At 46.2% G+C, this 19,677-nt stretch overlaps 1 protein-coding gene across 2 annotated transcripts in view; it reads right to left on the bottom strand.

The window, feature by feature from the left end:
* The window catches only part of KREMEN1 (kringle containing transmembrane protein 1), a 65,332-nt gene extending 47,919 nt beyond the window's left edge, over window positions 1–17,413 (bottom strand). For both annotated transcript variants that reach the window (XM_057526535.1, XM_057526536.1), the window contains exon 1: window positions 17,205–17,413. In XM_057526535.1, the coding sequence (XP_057382518.1) occupies window positions 17,205–17,301 (97 nt within the window). In that variant the 5' untranslated portion in view covers window positions 17,302–17,413. The remainder of the gene's footprint in view (window positions 1–17,204) is intronic.
* Between the last annotated feature and the right edge of the window lie 2,264 nt (window positions 17,414–19,677).

Raw genomic sequence — 19,677 nt, 5'->3', positions numbered from 1 at the left:
TTACACTAACATTCTTAGCTTTATTTCTTTCCCTCTCCTGGCATGTGCTGACCCACGACTTCCGGTATGAAGGACTCTCACTGCCGGCTCCTGGTGCAGTGCATGTGCCTCCTCTGGCCTAAGCATGTGCACAACACAAGCACATCTATATTCTGAAAGATATTCCTTTTACTATTTGAAATCTACCTGCTAACCATCTCTCTTCCTGTACCCCCTTCCTCTCCCTATCTGGGCCCTGTGTTTTGTCTGGAACAGTCCGGTTTTATGGACAGCCAAAATAACCTGGACTCCCAGGCGGCACAGGACACCGTAGCACTTTATCGTGCCTGGTGTGACATTTACATGTTACGAGAAGTGCAACTCATCATGTTCCAAGACAACTGAGCCCTCCACCAAGAGTCTGCATAAATAAAAAAGTTCAAAGGTAACTGATGTTTAGAGTGTTCTACCGTGTGCCAAGCTCTGCGCTAAGTGCTTTACATCAACTCACCACCAACCCAGTGGGGAGGTCCCTTAATACTCCCATTTCACAGATGAGGCACCTGGGGCACTCGATCACACCCTATACTGCCTCCGATAGAACGCTTCGGCATCATCCTTGCTTTCCCCATGCTCTTCCTCACCCCCTTTCTGCTCATCAGCAAGCCCTGTTGACTTTCTTCAAATATGTTCCCTGAAACCCCACTCTCCTCTCCATCTTGGGTGCTGCCACCTTCTTCCTGTTCACCATCGGAGGACAATACGGTCCTGTTCAGGTCTCACAGCTTCGACTTTCGTGCTCCCGCAACGCATTCTCTGCACAGGGCTCAAAGTTCCCAGGAAAACATGAGCACTGGGAACAAAACCCAAAGCCGTCATCCTTGTCTGTGAAGCCCCCTCAATGTGGCCCCAGGCCCTCCCTCCACCGGCCCGAGCTCTTCCCCTCATCACGTGCTGTGCTCCAGCCACACTCGTCTGCTTTTAATTCTGTAAACACACCACGCTATTTCCTGCCCGAAACGTTCTTTCCCTAATACTTCCCATCACAGACTAAATATTACCTCCTCAGAAAACCCTTCCCCACCATCTCCACTCCTGTTTTTCTGCCCTTCATTTGCTTGCTTCATAGCACTTATTATCACTAGGAATATATATGATCTGCTAGAGAGAAAGAGGGAGAGAGAGACTCACGTGGTGTGTGTGTGTGTGTGTGTGTGTGTGTGTGTGTGTGTGTGTGTGTGTGTACACACCACACCAGAACCCTACCCAATCCCAAGGTTAGAGTGGGACCTGGGAACCTATATTTCTAGAAAGCTGCCCAAGTGATGATTCTAAGAACATCAAGCCAATCTTTGCCAATTGCTAGAATTTTAATTGCTATGTGTTAATACATCTTTTTCTCCTATCAAAAGTGGTAGGAGATATTATTCATTAATTCAACAAAGGAGTGGCTTGGGAGCCAGAAATGCTGGCCAACCACTGGAAAGCCTTAGCAATAGACAGCAACCTGCAGGGCAGGGGGGTCGGTGTTCCCAGAGACTCAGATGACTTGATTTGTAACACAAAAGAATGTGGTAGCCATACACACAAGTGTCAGCCCTCAGGAATGGAATGAGGTGGCATCTGAGAGAGGGAGTGGGTAAGAGCAGGCCTGTTTGCTTTAGTCTATTCCTCCTAGACCCAGTCTTGTTCTTAGCTACGCTAGGGAAATGGAGGCAGTGTTACCAGATTTGACAATTATTTTTTAACAGACTTGTCCAGTGCATGTCAATTGTGGTGGGGGGAAAAAAAAACAAACTTGAACGTTCTGGATTAAAGTTATGTGTGCATCTTGATTTCATCAGAATACTGGGGTGTGCACTAGGTAATGAGGACCCTGCCTCCCTTGTTTCCTACCACTATGAAACTGGCCTAAGCTTTGGCTAGACAAGCAAGGTGTGGCTTAAACCAATAAAAAATAAAATATCACATGGCTGGTTGTAATATTTATGCATTCAGTGAAAGAGAACAAGCAAAGGTGATAAATCTAATGTCTACGATATTATTCATTACTTCAACAAATATTTACTCAACACTTACTATGTGTCTGGCACTGTTCACAGCACTGGGACGGCAGTGGTGAACACTCTGTGTTCCTAGCGCTCACATGCTCACAGGGCTTCACGCTCATAATACACCAATCAAAATTAACACTAGCTAGTGAGAAGTGCTACAAGGGAAAATGGAGTTAGGGGACAGAGATGGAAGGGTGGGGGTTCTCTTTTAGAAGAGGTGGGTCAGGAAAGGCCTGGAGAGGAGATGAGGGGAGGACAAGGGGAGATGTGGACAAGGGGAGGAAGCGAACAACGTAAAGGACACGGGAAGGGCTTTCCGGGCAGAGGGCACAGCCAGTGCAAACCCCCCCGCAAGCAGCAATGTGCTGGGGAAGGTTTGGGGAACTGTGAGGCAGCTCCTCTGATCCGACCAGGTAGGGTCAGTGCAGGGGAGGGTGGTGGGAAATGAAGAGGAGGAGGAGGCAGGCAAGGCCAGGACATGTAAAGTCTTGAGGGTCGTATAAATTAGATTTTGGCTTTTGTTCTAAGAGTGACAGGACGTCATTGGAGGGCTTTGAGCAGAGAAATGACACGATCTGACTTATCTTTTAGTAGAACTGTAGCTGCTGGGTGGAGGAAGAGCTATGTAGAGACGGCTAAGCACTCAGCAGGGAGACCAGTTAGGTGCCTACTGCAGAAGGATGAGCTGGAAAGAAGGATGGCTTGGGCCAGGCTGGTAGCTGAAGGATAGGAAGAAGTGCCGGATTCCGGACATATTCTGAAGGTAGAACCAATAGTATTTGCTGGGGTCCCAGAGAAAGAGGAGTTAGGTACAACACTGAGCAGCTGGATGAGCAGTGCTGCCATTTACTACAGTGGGGAGGACCCAAGAGGCACAGAATATCTTGGGGTGGAATCAAGGCTTTGGTTTTGGATAGGAAAATTGGATGGAGATACAGAGTAAGCAGATGGCTAGATGAGCCTAGAGTTGAGGAAAGAAGCCAAGGCTAGATCCACAGTGTGGAGGTAACAGTACCTGCGTGGAGAGAGAGGACATCTGGGGCTGAGCCCTGGGGCCCTGCAATGTTTCAGGCCTGGAAAGAGAGGGGCCCAGCAGTGATGTGCAGCCTGGGAGGTGGGAGAAAAGCTAAGGAAGCATGTGGGTCTCAGAAGGTAAGGGAGAAGGTGTTTTGAAAAGCGAGGAATAATAAGCTGTGAAAGCACTTTTATTTCCTCCCTGTCTTCTCCAGTTGGAACCCATTCCATTCATCTCTGCTTGGACCTTCCTCTCCATCAGAAAACTGCAAATCTTTTGCTTTGGGGATTGAATGAAAACAGCTGTTAAGTTAGACACAAGCCTGACAAAAACTTAGTAAATACAGAAGAAAACTCCTTAATAAAAACTTCCAAGGCTGGCATCAAAGCACTCGGGATTAATTCTACTTTTCTAAGTTGGCGATTCCTTATATTTTTCTCCAGCACCAAAACCCTCCAAAATATGGCATATGGCATTTATTTTATTTTATTTTATTTTATTTTTTTTTTTTTTTAATTTTTTTTTTTTTATAGCTACTTTATTTATTTATTTATTTATTTTTGGCTGTGTTGGGTCTTCAGTTCGTGCGAGGGCTTTCTCTAGTTACGGCAAGTGGGGGCCACTCTTCATCGCGGTGCAGGGACCGCTCTTCATCGCGGTGCGCGGGCCTCTCACTATCGCGGCCCCTCCCGTTGCGGGGCACAGGCTCCAGACGCGCAGGCTCAGCAGCTGTGGCTCACGGGCCCAGCTGCTCCGTGGCATGTGGGATCTTCCCAGACCAGGGCTCGAACCCGTGTCCCCTGCATTAGCAGGCAGATTCTCAACCACTGCGCCACCAGGGAAGCCCTATTTTATTTTTTAAGTTACCTTACTTTTTAAATTATTAGCACCTTTAATTATTGTTTATTTGTTTATTTTTTTGGCTGTGTTGGGTCTTCTGTTTCTGTGCGAGGGCTTCCTCTAGTTGCGGCGAGCGGGGGGCCACTCTTCATCGCGGTGCGCGGGCCTCTCACTCTCATGGCCTCTCTTGTTGCGGAGCACAGGCTCCAGACGCGCAGGCTCAGTAGTTGTGGCTCACGGGCCCAGGTGCCCGGCAGCATGTGGGATCTTCCCAGACCAGGGCTCGAACCCATGTCCCCTGCATCAGCAGGCAGATTCTCAACCACTGCGCCACCAGGGAAGCCCATGGCATTTATTTTTAAAAACTGGAGATGCGGGCTTCCCTGGTGGTGCAGTGGTTAAGAATCCGCATGCCACGGAGTAAATAAGCCCGTGCACCACAACTACTGAGTCTGCGCTCTAGAAGCCACGAGCCACAACTACCGAGCCCATGCGTCTAGAGCCCGTGCTCCGCAACAAGAGAAGCCACTGCAATGAGAAGCCCGTGCACGGCAACAAAGAGTAGCCCCCGCTCGCCTCAACTAGAGAAAGCCCGCGCCCAGCAATGAAGACCCAACGCAGCCAAAAATAAATAAATAAAATAAATAAATGTATTAAAAAAAAAACTGGAGATGCTAATTTCATTGAAATTCTCTTGAGATATATGGAATCACATTAGGGTATACAAATCTTGGGTGAGAATCTCTGAGCAAATGGTTTTGTGCAGACCAACTGTTTTCTGCAGGACCTGCTGCTGCATGAAGGCCTGGAGGTCATCCCCATGGTAGGAAGATCTGAGGACAAAGACCATGTCTGGGTGAAAGTTCAATATTCCCCATTGCTAATAAAAGCAAGCTTGAGTTTTCTCTCATAAAACTATTATTGTTTATTATGTTTGGAATTTAGAAGGGTTGGTATAAAGACTGATTGACTTGATGGCATATATATTCAAAACTTTGATATTTATCCCTCAAATTCCATAGGCTCTCATACTCGCATGCTGTATGTAACATTATTTGAAGATTTCAGTTGATTTAGAGGCATGACCTGTAGAGGACCTAGAAATATTCCCAGATACATTTTCCACAATACAATTCCCAAAGTCTGTCTACCTAGTGATTTAATGGGCAGTTATCAGGCTACCATCAGGATAGGAAAAATATATATGGTTTGAACCCTATGTTGAATCCCAGCATTCAGTGGATAAAAAGTAAGGGAAAAAAGGTACATGTTTTTCTTAATCAAAATTTGAACTGTGGGATGAAACACATCTCTGTTTATATATGCTACTGAAATCACATAATTCAATATCTGTACTTATTATAAGTGAGGAAAATGCTAAGTTAAGAGAACCAGGCAATTTAACTCCTGACAGGTTGCATGTGCACTGCGTTTTTAAAGTTCATGTTTAAAACTATAACGATGTGTTTTAAAATAATTAAAACTTGACATATATGAGATGGTGGAAGGAAAGCAAAAGACATTCTATTCCTTGATAACATCTAATAAAGTTGAAGAATAAGTTCTCAATGAAGCTCTATAACTAGGTCATTCCTAACTACACTGTTTGCCTGAAACCATACTATTGAGGTTTTTCTCATATTGAGTCTTGAATTTTCCTGGTTTTCTGGTAGCTAATTACTAGTTAGATCTCTATTATATGATGTTTGTGAGAGTCACTGTTTTTAATCCATCAAAGCTGACTTTCTGTTCCATCCATGTAGGACTACTCAGCATCTCTATTGATCCTATGTTGGAAGAATCTGGCTGGTTTTAGCCTAGTTTGAAATCAACATGAATCAATAAGCATTAAATTGAATTATGGCATCTTAAAATAAGAAGGCAGAAAACATTTTCCAGTGGGAACATCTGTTCTTTTAAAGACATCTATAAAATTTGGTAGGTGGGTAGATTATAGAAATACAAGGCTTAGGTGGAAAAAGCTCCTTTTAATATTTAGAGGGCAACACAAGAGTGTTGTCAGATGTTTGCACAACACACTTGCTGCTCTGTTGGGTTTCCAGTACAGACTGGTGTCCAGTGGGAACTCATGGGTAGGTCTTCAAAGCCTATGGTTCCTGGCAAAATCACCTTTTGCCCTCAGACACTCAAAAGCACTTCAGGAATGCTTATTTCAGTTGTGTGGAACCCCATGGTAAAGAAGCACGTGGCCTTGGGAAGGCAGGGGTTCCCAGACTTTCCCATCCTAACACAGCTGAGCCTGTGAGAAGACACTCTGCGTCTTTAACGCCGATGGCTCCCCAAGGGAAGAGATTCCCATGATTACATGGAGGCAGGTGATCAGGTCTAGATCACCTAGATTACTTAGAGAGAGGGTAGGAGGAAGGGGCCTTCTATACACATGGTACATATTGAGAATCACTGGAAGAAAGGGGAAATAACACCAGATGAGTAGCTGACACTGTGGGGTTTGAAGAAATCACCTGGATTTGGGGCTCCATTTCTTCACTGGTGAAACAAGAGGATTTGAGACAGGTGGTCTCAATATCCCTTCACTCTAAACTCTAATTTCAAGATTCTACCAAAATAGAACTGAGGCTCAAAAGTCTGAGGGAGTGTGACAGGAAAGGATTGATGGCTAAAATCTCTCCCAGGCTTAAAATTCTCTAATTCTACCCATTTCTCTAATGGAAGTGAGAATTCTATGGAAAAAAATAACTCACCTTCCATGTGGGACCTCCCTCTGAAAGAGGCACTTAAGCACTCTTTTTGTTTAGAAGAAACTACATCTTCAACAAATAAATTTCAAGAAAAAAAAGAAAAAGAGGAGAAGCCTCTAGATTAATAGAGACTCAAAAGTCACATCACCTAACTGTACCTGGCTTGGGTCCTGCTTTGAATGATAAAAACACCAATGAGACAACCAGGGATATCTGAAAACTGATTACTGACTGGATATTTGACGATATTAAGAAATTATTGCTAAAATTTTAGTTGTGATAATGGTAGTGGTACTGTTACTATGTTTGGTTTTTTAAAATATTTATTCATTTATTTAGGTTGCGCCAGATCTTAGTTGTGGCACGTGGGAGCTTCGTTGCAGCATGTGGGATCCTTTTTTTTTTTTTTAGTTGCGGTGTGTGGACTTCTTAGTTGAGGCACACGGACTCTTACTTGCAGCATGCATGTTGGATCTAGTTCCCCGAGCAGGGATCAAACCCAGGCCCCCCCACCCAGCCCCGCGTTGGGAGCACGGAATCTTACCCAGTGGACCACCAGGGAAGTCTCTGTTGCTATGTTTTTGAAAGGAGTTCTTATCCTTTAGGGATACATACTGAAATATTTACAGATAAGATGATATGATATCTGAGATTTGTTATGAAATAATCTAGTTGGGGGGATGAAAGAGGTAGAGATGAAATACTTTGGCCTTGGTTTATGATTGTGGAAGCTGGAAGATGGATACACACGACTTCCTTACACTTTTATTTTTGAATATGTTCTAAATTTCCCAAAGCAAAATTTTTTGAAAGGACATCTTGAAAATACTTACTAACATGTTGTTTTACAATTAATCTACCTTAGTTTCTTTTCAAGAACGATAAACAAACTCAATCAGCCATAAATTCAGTCATCTAAAGTCAAGACAGACATTCACCTACCATGTTCTTGGACTACGTATTCACAGTTCAAATGACCAGAGGACAAAGTACTTTTGTACTTTTGCCCAAAGTAGAATTACCACAAAAATAATCACTGCAATTATTTATCAGTTGCTTTTCCATTAAAATATCTTTTAGATCTTCCTTTTCATTCATGGGAACAATGTCAGAAGAAAAGGCCATACCTCTCAAAGTTATTTTAACTAAAGAATTCATACTTTTGGAAGGAGACCTGAGGTCTTCTATTTGAATCTCCAGTTTATTCATCTCTATTAACAGATAAATACTTAATTAAAAGACTATTTTAAGAAAAACTGAACATATCGTAAGCAATAGACAATAGGTTTAAATTCAGAAGACCCACGAAAACACTTCAGAGAGGGGTCCTTACTATTTGTTATATAAAAATTGGAAAAATAGATAATCCTTGAGGCAGAGCAGGCCCAGAATGCAATGCTGCTTGGGTACCACTCTTCCCATCTGGCTCTCATCTTGAATATGTTCCACTCCTACCCAGGCAGGACCCACTGGAAAGCATGCCGTGGCTGTCACTGTGAAGGACATGTGTTTTTGCCAGGAAGAGTCACCATGAACATGCAGTAGTGCTTGAGGAACTTACATTCATCATTTAGGATATTATATACAAGTACACTCATCAAATTGAAGACCAGGAGATAGTTCTTAAGAAAGAATGACCATTAACCTATCAACATCTAGTTCTGTAACATATACAGAGAGATTAGGCCAAGCCTCAGTGAAAGCATGGACTCACTCAGTTAGAAGTCACTAGCTCAGCAGAACTCTAAGAAAAACATTTCATTAATTAACCATGGACTTTACTGCCAATACCAACAGAACATATTCTATCACGGTGTGGTGATGGCACCTCTCTCGGTGTAATGTTTGAGTATAAATGGATCTACTTTAGATGTTTATTTATAAATATCCTCTTCAATCTTGAAATAAAATTTCACACTAGAGTTTTCACATAAGGAAAAGGGAAGCACAATAAGATGTTTTAAAGCTCAAAGTCCAGTTCTCTGATGGGCAATAACTTAGTACATTATAAATCAACTCTAAAGGAAACAAAAAAGACAAAAGATGGAGAACTATTTGAAAGCTCAGGGTCTAGAGGAGATAGCACTATACTCCTATGGAAACCAGAGGCTCTAAAACAAGTCCCACAGCATCTGCTGCCCCAGCTCTTCTAAGACTTGATCAGCTTGACCTATAATTGCTCAAGAAGCACCTGGCCCTGCTTCCACTAGCCCGTAAGTTTCTTCACTCATCTTTGTATTCTCAGCAACTACAGACCACACAGAACGTGCCTGGCAAACTTTTGTTGAATGAGGGAAGCAGATGTATGGAGGGCTAGGGGGAAAAACCCATGACAGACATGTTCAGAGTGCCCTGGTTTCCTCACCAATTTGTGCCTCCAGGCTAGCTATCATGCCCTACCTAGCAATGACCTGGGAGAAGTTCCAGGAAAGCTTATATAAATCAAGTATTTGAAAATCAAATGCTTGCTATTTAAACCAGGGGAGTCTGCTATTTAAATGGAATCCATGGTAGAGCTATTTGTAATAGGGAATAAGCGACCCCCTTTGTAATGAATACTCATGTTGATATTGAGTTTGCTTTCAATGGGAGACACCTGGCTCAAATCTACACCTTGCCTCACCATCACTTGAGCAACACTATTTCACGCTGTCTGAAGCTCTCAGTCAGACTAAAAAGGAGATAAAATAAACTAATATAATCCAGCTTTTGGACAACTTTCATCAGTATTGCCTGTACCCTATTTTTAATTTCAGAGGGCGAGAAAGTTCCCCAATAATGGAGCCCTGGAGGGCAGCCAATGCTCCATGGAAGCCAGGCTCTGGGCTATTCAGCTCCCCTTGGCTGACGTGGGATGGGCAAATAATACAACAGTCCTTGAATGGGGAGCTAGCTGACTGCCAGGTAGACAGCGTATCTCTAGAGCACATCTTTAAAGTAAAACCCGAAGCAACAAAGTTGTCGTCTTCTAAGAATTGGTACAGGGATGAGTCCTAGTCGGAGATGCTGGGCATACAGTAGGCATTTGATAAGCGTTTGTTGGTTGGTCCCAAGATAAAAATATGACTCAAGTGACAAGTTTCAGAAGTTCTGGCCATGGAGACAGCTTGAGGCAGAAGGAAAGTCTCAGTGTAGCACTGACTTAAAAACAAGAACAAGCGTTGCTGTCACCTCTAGTCACCCAGAACAATAAGGGCAGATGGTGGCCAACAGACTGATTTGCTAGTCAAAGGTTTAAAGTTTCATGTAATGTTTCATGGATCTAGAGTAGGGTTGTCAGATTTAGCAAATGAAAGTACAGAATGCCCAGTTAAATTTGAATTTCAGATAAACAACGAATGATTTTTAAAGATAAGTATTCCCAAATATTGCATGAGACAAACACAAAAAATTACTGTTTATCTGAAATTCAAATTTAATTGAGTGTCCTGTATTTAATCTGGCACTCTTACCAGAGTGGAAACATACGGTGACCCACAGACCTTACTCCATTAAGATTTTTGAAACACTGTTCACGGAAATGCTTAAGGAGTTTAGATATGGACAATGAAGAATCTATTTTCTTAAGAGTGAAAAAAGATGCTGATCAGAGTTGCCTACTTCGAGGCCACAGTGAAGGGAAGGGTAAAAGAATAATATAATTAGGACACTGTTTCTCAACCTCAGCACTACTGACGTTTCAGGTTGGATAATTCTGGGGGGGGGGGGGGAAGGGGGCCACTGTCCTGTGCATTCCAGGATCGTAAGCAGCATCCCTGGCCTCTCTACCTGCTAGATGCCAGTAGCACACCCCTCCCCACAGTACAGTGAGTTGTGACAAGCAAAAATGTCTCCAGATACTGCCAAGTGTCCCTTGGGGGCAAAAAATCTCCTCTAGTTGAAACCACTGAGTTAGAAGAAATGGTCAAATAAACAGAAAGTGTCAGATTCATTAACCAACCGGTGGTCACATAACAAAAGATTCTTCTCAAGGGAGAAATTTTCAGCTCGCCCCGGGGCTGCCTCAAGCCCATAACAAGGATGAGAGGACTAGTCATTTCAGCTAAGACAATCAGAAACCCTTCATCTGCCAGAAGCACTAGAGAAGAATCTTCGGTGAGCCAAGCCGATGAAGCTCTGCATGGCAGTGCACACATCACAGCAAGCAGGGCATCGAACCCAGCCTTTGAAGATGTTCCTTTTAAGTTAACCTCCCTTCCAACTAAACTTTTTCCAAATCTCTTCCTGCCATTTGGAAGTTGAGTGATTCTCAGCTGAAAAGGCCTGTATATACGAGGTGCAGATGGCAGCAGTTACGGCCCTCACCAGATGCTGCAGTCTCTAATTTGATTGAAAGGATATAATTAGACAACAGAAACACTTTAATGAAAGAGCAAAACATGGAGGGAGGGAAGGATTGAAGGCCCTTAACTGATGCCAAAACACCCACCAGTAATAGAGGCTTTGAGTCTGGGGAAAAGGAAGGGGAAAGCCCCTTAAAAGGACAGTCCCCATCCTGTTTATTTCCCCATAGACATAGGAATAGGGATTTTATTATTGTAGATTTCCACTGTATTTTATGTGGGAACAATCTGATTAAAACCAGAAGAAGTCTTCAGAAGAACATCAAAGAAAAACAAATATGGCTTCTGTGGTCATTATTAAAAATATTTTTACCAGCCCAATAATTTTCTTTGAAGATGAATTTTTATAGATTGAACAGCAGCAAGTAATTTACATACTGTGATGACATTGGTTAACAATCCCTACTGTTCTAGAACTACTTGGTCGCCATGTTTTCATCCAACTTTAGGACACCAAGGAACGTGGACAGCCATTTAACATTTCTGTTTAAAAGAATAAACTCTAACTCTTGTTTAGAGTTAGTCCTATAAGTCAATACCACAACTGCTTTGTATCATCTTTAGAAGTTGCCTATGCTGTTTTTATTATTTCCGAGCTTTCAAACTTTGAGTGTGAATATACTGCTCTGGTTCTAACCAAGAATCTAACCAAACTGAAAGAAATCCAGCCCTCAAAGTCTGAAGTTGCTAATGTGGTGTGACACTGGGGTTTGGAAGCCTCCTCAGCCCACTAGAAGCAGGGCCCCGCCCTCGTGGTAAATTGAACAATAAAAGTTTAATGCTTTGGCTACTTGCCAGGGATTAAATCAGTGGCAAGAGAAACTAGAAGCTGGGCCCAGCAGAGGGGCAGCACCGAGAGGGTACTGTTATTAAGTACCCTCTCATAACTGCAGGAGGGAGAGGCAGCCTTGCGTGTGAGGTGGCCTCAAATCTTTTGTCTGTAAAGTACTTCCTAGCCCCAACCTCATTCCTCTTCAAACTGGTGCAAGTCCAGGAGAGGGAGGTGCTTACCTAGAAAGAGGATTAGAAGGGGGATGGAAGGAATTTCCTTAGAGGACGAGAAGGCAGGTTTCTGTGGAGTGGCTATTTTTGAGGAGTATGGACACCCTTCTGATATTTCTACAACGGCCTCTTTCCTTTCCCTGTTTAATCTGAATCGAGGATAATGTCCCAGAGGCGACGTCTGGGGAAGAAGCACTGCCGTCTTGAGAGAATGACACTGAAGACAACAGAGAGGGGGACAAAACAGAGTGACCTCAGGCTCCTCTCCTAGACTAATGCTTCCGGGTTCCACCTGGATACTCAAGGTCAAAATGAATGGGGAAGAATGTCAGTCACCGTTCTCACCCATTCACTGTGAGCCAGCCAGAAACTAACCTGCCAGGTGACAAAAGGGGACTTGAGGAGACCTCACCTCAAAACCTGCACAGGTAGTTTGCTAAGGAACACATTCACTTCCTCCTCTGTTATCCTTATTCAGGAGGCAAAAACTAAGAAAAAACTACAGATCCAAACTTACAGCCTCTCGCAAGTGTTTTGCATTAACTGTTCCACAGTACAAACACAATCAATTTGGTATGTTTGAGTGTTTCATTTTGTTTTTTTCGAAAATGTTTTAATTAAAACAAAATAATCATCCATGCTAAGCACACTGTTGTTTTTTAAAGGCCATTTTAAAAATGACAATAGAACCATTCAACTGTTTAGGAAAGTGACAGAAGTTTGTTTTCTTCTTTTTTTTCTCCTGTTTTTTTTTTTTTTTTTAAATGTCTCAGGGCCGGTGCCACCTGCTGCCTGGGCTTTCCTCTGAGAAACAAATCTCTCAACAGTTTGATCCAAGCAACATCTGCATAGCTGAACAAACAATGGGCTGGTTCCGAGGAAGGCTCTATTTTCTTTGTGCAGGGCACCCTGAACCATACTGAATTTCTTTTTAAAGTATTTTTTAAAGTCTTATTAAAGATCCAAATGTATGTGTATGAAATTTCCCTCCCTCGATATGTTTTTTTTTAAATTGTGGTAAAATATACCTAACACAAAATTTACCTTTTTAACCATTTCTCCCATGCCTCTTAAAGTTAGTTTATAGTAAAAGGTAAAAGGTTCATTCAGCAAGCCTCCTTGTCACTTTTCCAGACCAGTGAACACTGGAAAAAATCAACACATATGGACCTAGAGCAGGACTTGGTCAAGTCCAGCCTGCAGGCCAACTCTGGCCCACTGCCCATTTTTGTATGGCCCATGAGCTAAAAATGCTTTTTAAATGGTTGAAAACAACCAAAAGAACAATATTTTGTGACATATAAAAACCACATTAGACTTCCCTGGTGGTTAAGAATCTACCTGCCAATGCAGGGGACACGGGTTCGAGCCCTGGTCCAGGAAGATCCCACATGCCACGGAGCAACTAAGCCCGTGTGCCACAACTACTGAGTCTGCGCTCTAGAGCCTGCAAGCCACAACTACTGAGCCCACGTGCCACAACTACTGAAGCCCGCAGGCCTACAACCCGTGCTCCGCAATTAGAGAAGCCACCGCAATGAGAAGCCCGCTCACCACAACAAAGAGTTGCCCCCACTCGCTGCAACTAGAGAACGCCCGCATGTACAACAATGAAGACCCAACACAGCCAAAAATAAATAAAATTTTTAAAAAACTGTTAAAAAGAAATCACATGAAATTCAAATATCGGTGTCCATGTAAGTTTTCTTGGAAGACAGCCACACCTATCCATTCACAGTTTGTCTATGGCTGCTTTGCTCTACAAACATGACCTCCCTTCTCTTCATTCTTTGAGATTCTGCAGCTGTTGTACTGCAACAGACAGTACATGGCCCACAAAGCCCAACTTATTTACTGTCTAGCCCTTTACAAAAAATGTTTGCTGACACCTACCTGACCTAGAGCCTAAGATGGCATTATAGGCTCAAAAATTCTAAACTAAAGATGGTATATTGCCCAACACCCAAAATTCCTAATCTGTATATTGTGAAGCAATTTAAAGCAATATATTTTACCTTCATCATTTATTGCTTTTGATCCAAATATGCTAAATCATAAGTAAGTGTATCAATAATATCTATATTAAGTGTACCAACTTGCTGTTTATTAGCAGTGAGCCTAAATTGAACTTCTTTTTGCTCTAAGATTTATAAAAGGTCTCACTGCATATCTCAAACACTTAAACAGCTTTGTCGAGGGGCCAAAAATTTTCACAAAAAGATCAGAGTTCTTTGATGCCAGGTCAGTTTTGACAGTTTCCTGTTTCTTAAAAATACATAAAAGTAACTGGTATGCACGTTAGTCCCCTTCACTCCTCTCAGCCCCTGGGTTGTATACAGGTAATTCTATACAACATTGATGGAGTCCCCAAGAGGGATAAGGCCCTGTACAGTATGAAACTCTCACTGTTAACTGAACTCATAGGTTTTATGGCAAGACACACTGCTGTCTAATGGGACAAATTCTACATGAGGAGCTGGAGGAGGATGAGCATAAAAGGCTGTTCACAGCAAACATAGCCAGAGTTGACGCACACCCGAAAGCCCCTAAATGTGGTGAAACACCCAAGCAGGTATATGCCTTAGGCGGAAAACTCACAGCAGAAGTCCACTCAGCCTTCTCTGCTCTTCCTACCTCTCGGCTGTCCCCTGCAGGTCAGTAAATTCCAGATGGGAGTTCACTTCAGAGAGCCCATCAGCCCACGGCCCTGGCTGCCTTCCTCCTTGAAAAGGGAGTCTAGATTCCTAACCTAGAATTTCACTAACCTCTAGGTTTCACTAACCTCTACCTTCCTCCTTATCAGTTGTGAAGGAAGGGAGAGAATCTCAAAGAATGAAGAGAAGGGAGGTCATCTGGGGTTGGCTACACACTGTAATTAGAAGTAGCACTGATAGGGAATGAGCTAACTTTTTATAAAGTCAGCATTCAAAAATGCAAACCACCAGTAATTTAAATATTACAAAATTATGCAGAATATAAGTATTGAAATAATTTTTTCCATCCACAAAATTTTAGAGAAAATTACAGTATCAAAAATATGAAATGTCAAGTTTGGCATATCCTCAGAGTAAAACGTGTTTTTTATTGGAAAGGATTTTTAAAAACTAGTGGGTAGGCTCTAGACAGGATGTGATGCTGAAGACCATGTGGTATCTCCCTAAAACTGCCTCTGGAACTAAAGAGGAGAAATCACAAAGGCACTGATGTACTAGGATGGGAGGGAAAAAAGCTGGTGAGGCTCACTGAATTGGGAACGTGGGCCACTTATCATAAATCATTTCATAATGGTTATTTATTTGTCCCTACCCCAGACTCCAATAAAAACACACACCAAGGTTTGAGGTTCAAACTACATAAGAGCTGCTGCATTTGACCCTTCCAAGCAAAGCAAAGGTGCCTGAGGAGAGGGTGCCACCTTCCAACAAGCATAAGCACACAGCTGGTTCACTGAACACTTTTCAGAGCTATTACTCTGCCCTTTCCAGGAGAGGAAACAGTTTATTTCCACCCATACCTCTCTCTCCATAGAGGACATTAAATCCTGACCACACATATGGCAAAGTGGAGCTAAGGGGTTACTAGGTTACAGTTATGTTGACATATCCTGGCTCTCAGAAAGTCCCTCCTTCATTCCCCACATACAGCAAACAGTAGAAGTGATCAAACTTCTGCACAAGTTTTTGTAGTTGTCCCCTAGAAGGCCACTGATCACTCAGAAACCACTTCCTGAGCCTAAGGCTTATAGCACTTGGAGAGCCCCCTTCTACCACTCTAAAGCCAAGCTTTGCCTTTTACAGGGATTAATCAGACTGGAAGCTCATAGCATTCCCAGGGCAAAGGAGGTGTCCAGCACTTGGTGAACCGTAAAGCACTATAAAAAGAAGTATTAAATATGTTTAGTGACTGCCTGCTATACGTGGGTGTGTTACCTGCAGTACGTCATTTAATCTTCACAACACCCTGCAAGGGATATAATCTTCACAACACCCTGCAAGGGAGTTATCATCATCCCTCCTTTACAGATGAGGAAACTGAGGCTCAGAGAGCTGAAGGCACAACCCAAAGTCACATAGTAAGTGACAACACTAAATCCTTATCTTTATCACAAATCCAAGCTGGTAAGTAAACAAAGCAACCTGGAGTTTTCTTTCATCAGCAAAATCCATCTCTCCAATATCACAGTCTGCGACTTTGGGTGGAGAACCCAGAGGGTGGTTTTCTTACTTCAGCAAACCTGTAATGCACTTTTCCCGTCCCTTCCATTAATGCCGAATTCTCAACACCTGAACAACCTGCGGACAAATGTACCTGGGCCAGACAACGCCCCCTTGGAGAGTTCTGCTGCAAGGAAGGGTGTTCGGGCAAGCTAAGCAAAGTCCCAGCTTCCATCCTGGTCTAGGGCCCCACTTGGGAAGACCTGGCCTTGACCTTGGCCTGGGGAGCGGGTTACCCTGTTTAAAGTCAGGATAAGCACCCTAAGCTCTGTAGGGGAGAAGTTTCCCATCACCCCTTCCTTTCTTCCCCTCTCCACGCTGGACCTGCACCGAGTCACGGGGAAGTTCAAAGCGGCCCCGGTGGGGTGGGGGGTGGCTAGGGAGGGAACGTTCTGGCTGGGTAGAGCCGGTCGTCTCCGGACCCAGGTCTACCTCTAGCAGGGCGGGCAGGTCAACTTTACTTTTCACGACTTGTACTCAGAAATTAGTGTTGGGCAAGCGGGTGCAGCCGGGACCGGGCAGAGGGGCCGGGCGCCCGCTCCCGTCGCCTCCGCACCCGGTCGTGAGCGGGTAGGCGCAGGGTTCGCGGGCGTGGGTGGGAGGGGGTACTGGGGGCGTCGTTGTGAGGCTTGCGGAGGGGATCCTGGCCCGGGGTGTCGCTGAGGGGCTTGGGGAGGGGGGGCAGCGTCTTGAGGCGGGGTGGGGGAGCGTCCCGGCCCCGGGGGGGAGTCGCTGAGGGACTTGAGCTGGGGGTGCCGGGTCCTGAGACAGAGGCGACATCCCGGCCGGGGAGACGTCGCTGAGGAGCCTGGCGAAAGGGTCTGGGAGGTACTGAGGCAGACTGGGCGCCGACCGAGGGCGTAGCTGAGGAGTCTGGGGGAGTCCCAGGTCCTGAGGAGAGGGGCCGCCCCGTCTGAGGGGCGTCGATGAGGGGCTGGAGAAGGAGTCCCAGAAGGCAGGGGCGAGGGAGTTGGGCCCCCCGGGCGGGCTCCGCGCAGGACGGGCAGAGCGGGGGGTGGGGGGAGTCGGTCACTCACCGGGTCCGGGGCCGAGGCCGGGGCTGGGCGCGGGCCGGGCGGCCAGCGTAAGCGCGGCGGCGGACAGCAGGGCGAGGCGGGCGGCGGGCGGCGCCATGGGCCGTCAGTGCGGGGCCCCGGGGCGCGGCCCGGGGGAGAAGGGGCAACGCAGGGAGCCGGGGGCGGCCATGGGAGCGGGACGCTAGGCTCGAGCGTGGCGCCGCCCAGCCGCCCCGCCCCGGCCCGCCCTCCCCAGCGCCGCCACCGCCCCTGCCGCCAGCGGCCCACCAGGCTCCGCCGCGAGGCCCGAGGGGCGGAGCCGACTGCGCACGCCCGCCTCGCCCCATCCGCGCCTGCCACTCACGCTCCAGGCCCCGCCCACATCCCCCCTGCACCTGGGCCCGCCCGCCCGCGGACCACTTTCTTGGTTGGTTCGAGGGGCGGGGCCAGCAGGTGAGGGGCGGGGCCTGGGGCACAGCCTCCGAGTCCACAAGCAGAGGTTTGACCCGGCTGGACCGGGCCAGGCGCCCAGTGACCCCTGCTCCACCCTCACTCGGGTCGTGACCCACACGCGGGCTCAGCCGCAGCCGTAATAGTCAGAACAGCAGTCTGCAAACCGCTTTTCCCTGCTTGGCTCTTCGCAGCGGTTTAAAAAAGGGTGCTCTGGAGTCAGCCTGTCCGGGTTCATATCCCACTTGATCACCTGTAAAATCTTGGGCGGATTTAAAGGAAAAATAGCTCTCTTACTTCAATTTCCTTATCTGTTAAATGGGGACGTTGATAGCAATTACTCCCAAAGAGGTTGTACTAAATGAGACAATGCGTGGAAACTTTTACACACACACAGTAGGAGCTTAGAAAATGTTGAGTTCCTTTCACCATCCCAATTTTTGCAGCCACAAAAGAGGCAGCATACGGCTTCCCTGGTGGCGCAGTGGTTGAGAGTCTGCCTGCCGGTGCAGGGGACAAGGATTCGAGCCCTCGTCTGGGAGGATCCCACATGCCGCGGAGCAACTGGGCCCGTGGGCCACAATTACTGAGCCTGCGCGTCTGGAGCCTGTGCTCCGCAACAGGAGAGGTCGCGGTAATGAGAGGCCCGCGCACCGCGAGGAAGGGTGGCCCCCGCTTGCCACAACTAGAGAAAGCCCTCGCACAGAAACGAAGACCCACCACAGCCATAAATAAATAAATAAAAATTAACTAAAAAAAAAAAAAAAAAGAGGCAGCATACTGAGCCCCGGTTCCGAATCCTATCGCACATTTTTTGTCAGCTGGGGCAAGTTTGCTGCTCTTTGTCATCTGCAAAATAGGAATATTAAAAGGCCTTCACAAGATTAGATTAGATTAGATTAGACAGACGCAAGCAAAGCGCCCGACACCAAGAAAGTCCAGAAGTGGGTGGGGCAATGGTGCTTTCCTAGACACTGCGATCCCGGGACGCAGAGAGCGCGTGGCTCGCTTAAACTCTCGGCCTCGCGTGGCCTCACTCCCCAACATGGTCTTCCCCTTCCGCCTCCGGGGTCTGTGGTGGGCCTCTCTCCTCCCCCGCACTCCCCCAGGCAGAGATTTTCCTTCGGCTCCAGCCTAAACCGCCGCGGTGACGCCCCGCGGGGCAGGTCCGGGCGGTGCGCCGGGCGCTTTTAAGTCCCTGGTCCCAGACTTGCAAGTGCGGGCCTGTGCCCGGCGCGGCGGCGGGAACCTCAGCCCTCCTGTGCTGACTCGCCGCACCCTGAGCGGGGCTGGGCTATCCCCGGCCCGCCTTAGGTGCACCGGCCCCCTAGCCATCCCCCTCGCCCGGTCCCAAGACCCGCCACCTAGCCCCCAACCATCCCCCCATCCCAGCTGCTCCCAGAGCTGGGCCCCAAAGGCGCAACTACTCCCACGAGGCTTCTTGGCTCCGTCACACGACCCAGTGCCACGGTAAGAGTGCGCTTGTTCAATCACTGTTTTCCCTGGGTCATTACCAAGGTCGAGAATCCTCTGGGCTCCTTATTGGAGCAGAGGGATGCCCTCCACATCCCACCTGGTGTCTCCCACTCTTGCTTACCTTCTCCTGCACCATTTTGGGCCCTTCCCCACCTCCAAAATCACCTCCTCCAACATAACCTGGGAATGCTTCAACTCTTAACTTGCACCCTCCCAGGCAGGAGGCCCTAGAAGGAGAATAAAATGGGGAGATGCAAGTAAAACCATCAGCACAAAGCAAGTACTCAGTAAGGGTGATCCTTCCTCCATTCAACAAATATTCAGTGAGGAGCCTGTCAAGAGCACCAGCAAGACAAGAACTTACCCTCCTAGAACTGAACTCAAACAGAGCGGAGAGGCCAGTCAACCAACAGGAAAACAATGTGAATTTCAGAGAGCAAAAAGTACTACAAAAACAAGAAAATGATGATATTGACAGAGGGTGCTCTGTGGACTGTTTTAAATAGAGTGCCGGGGAAAGGTTTTAGCAAAGTGGGACACAGCTGTCTACAGTTTACAAGGTCCTTTC

Source organism: Balaenoptera acutorostrata, chromosome 13 (assembly GCF_949987535.1).
Source record: "Balaenoptera acutorostrata chromosome 13, mBalAcu1.1, whole genome shotgun sequence".
In the NCBI taxonomy this organism is placed as follows: domain Eukaryota; kingdom Metazoa; phylum Chordata; class Mammalia; order Artiodactyla; family Balaenopteridae; genus Balaenoptera; species Balaenoptera acutorostrata.
Note: the sequence above shows the minus strand (reverse complement) of the source record. Positions and strands in the feature narration are given on the sequence as shown.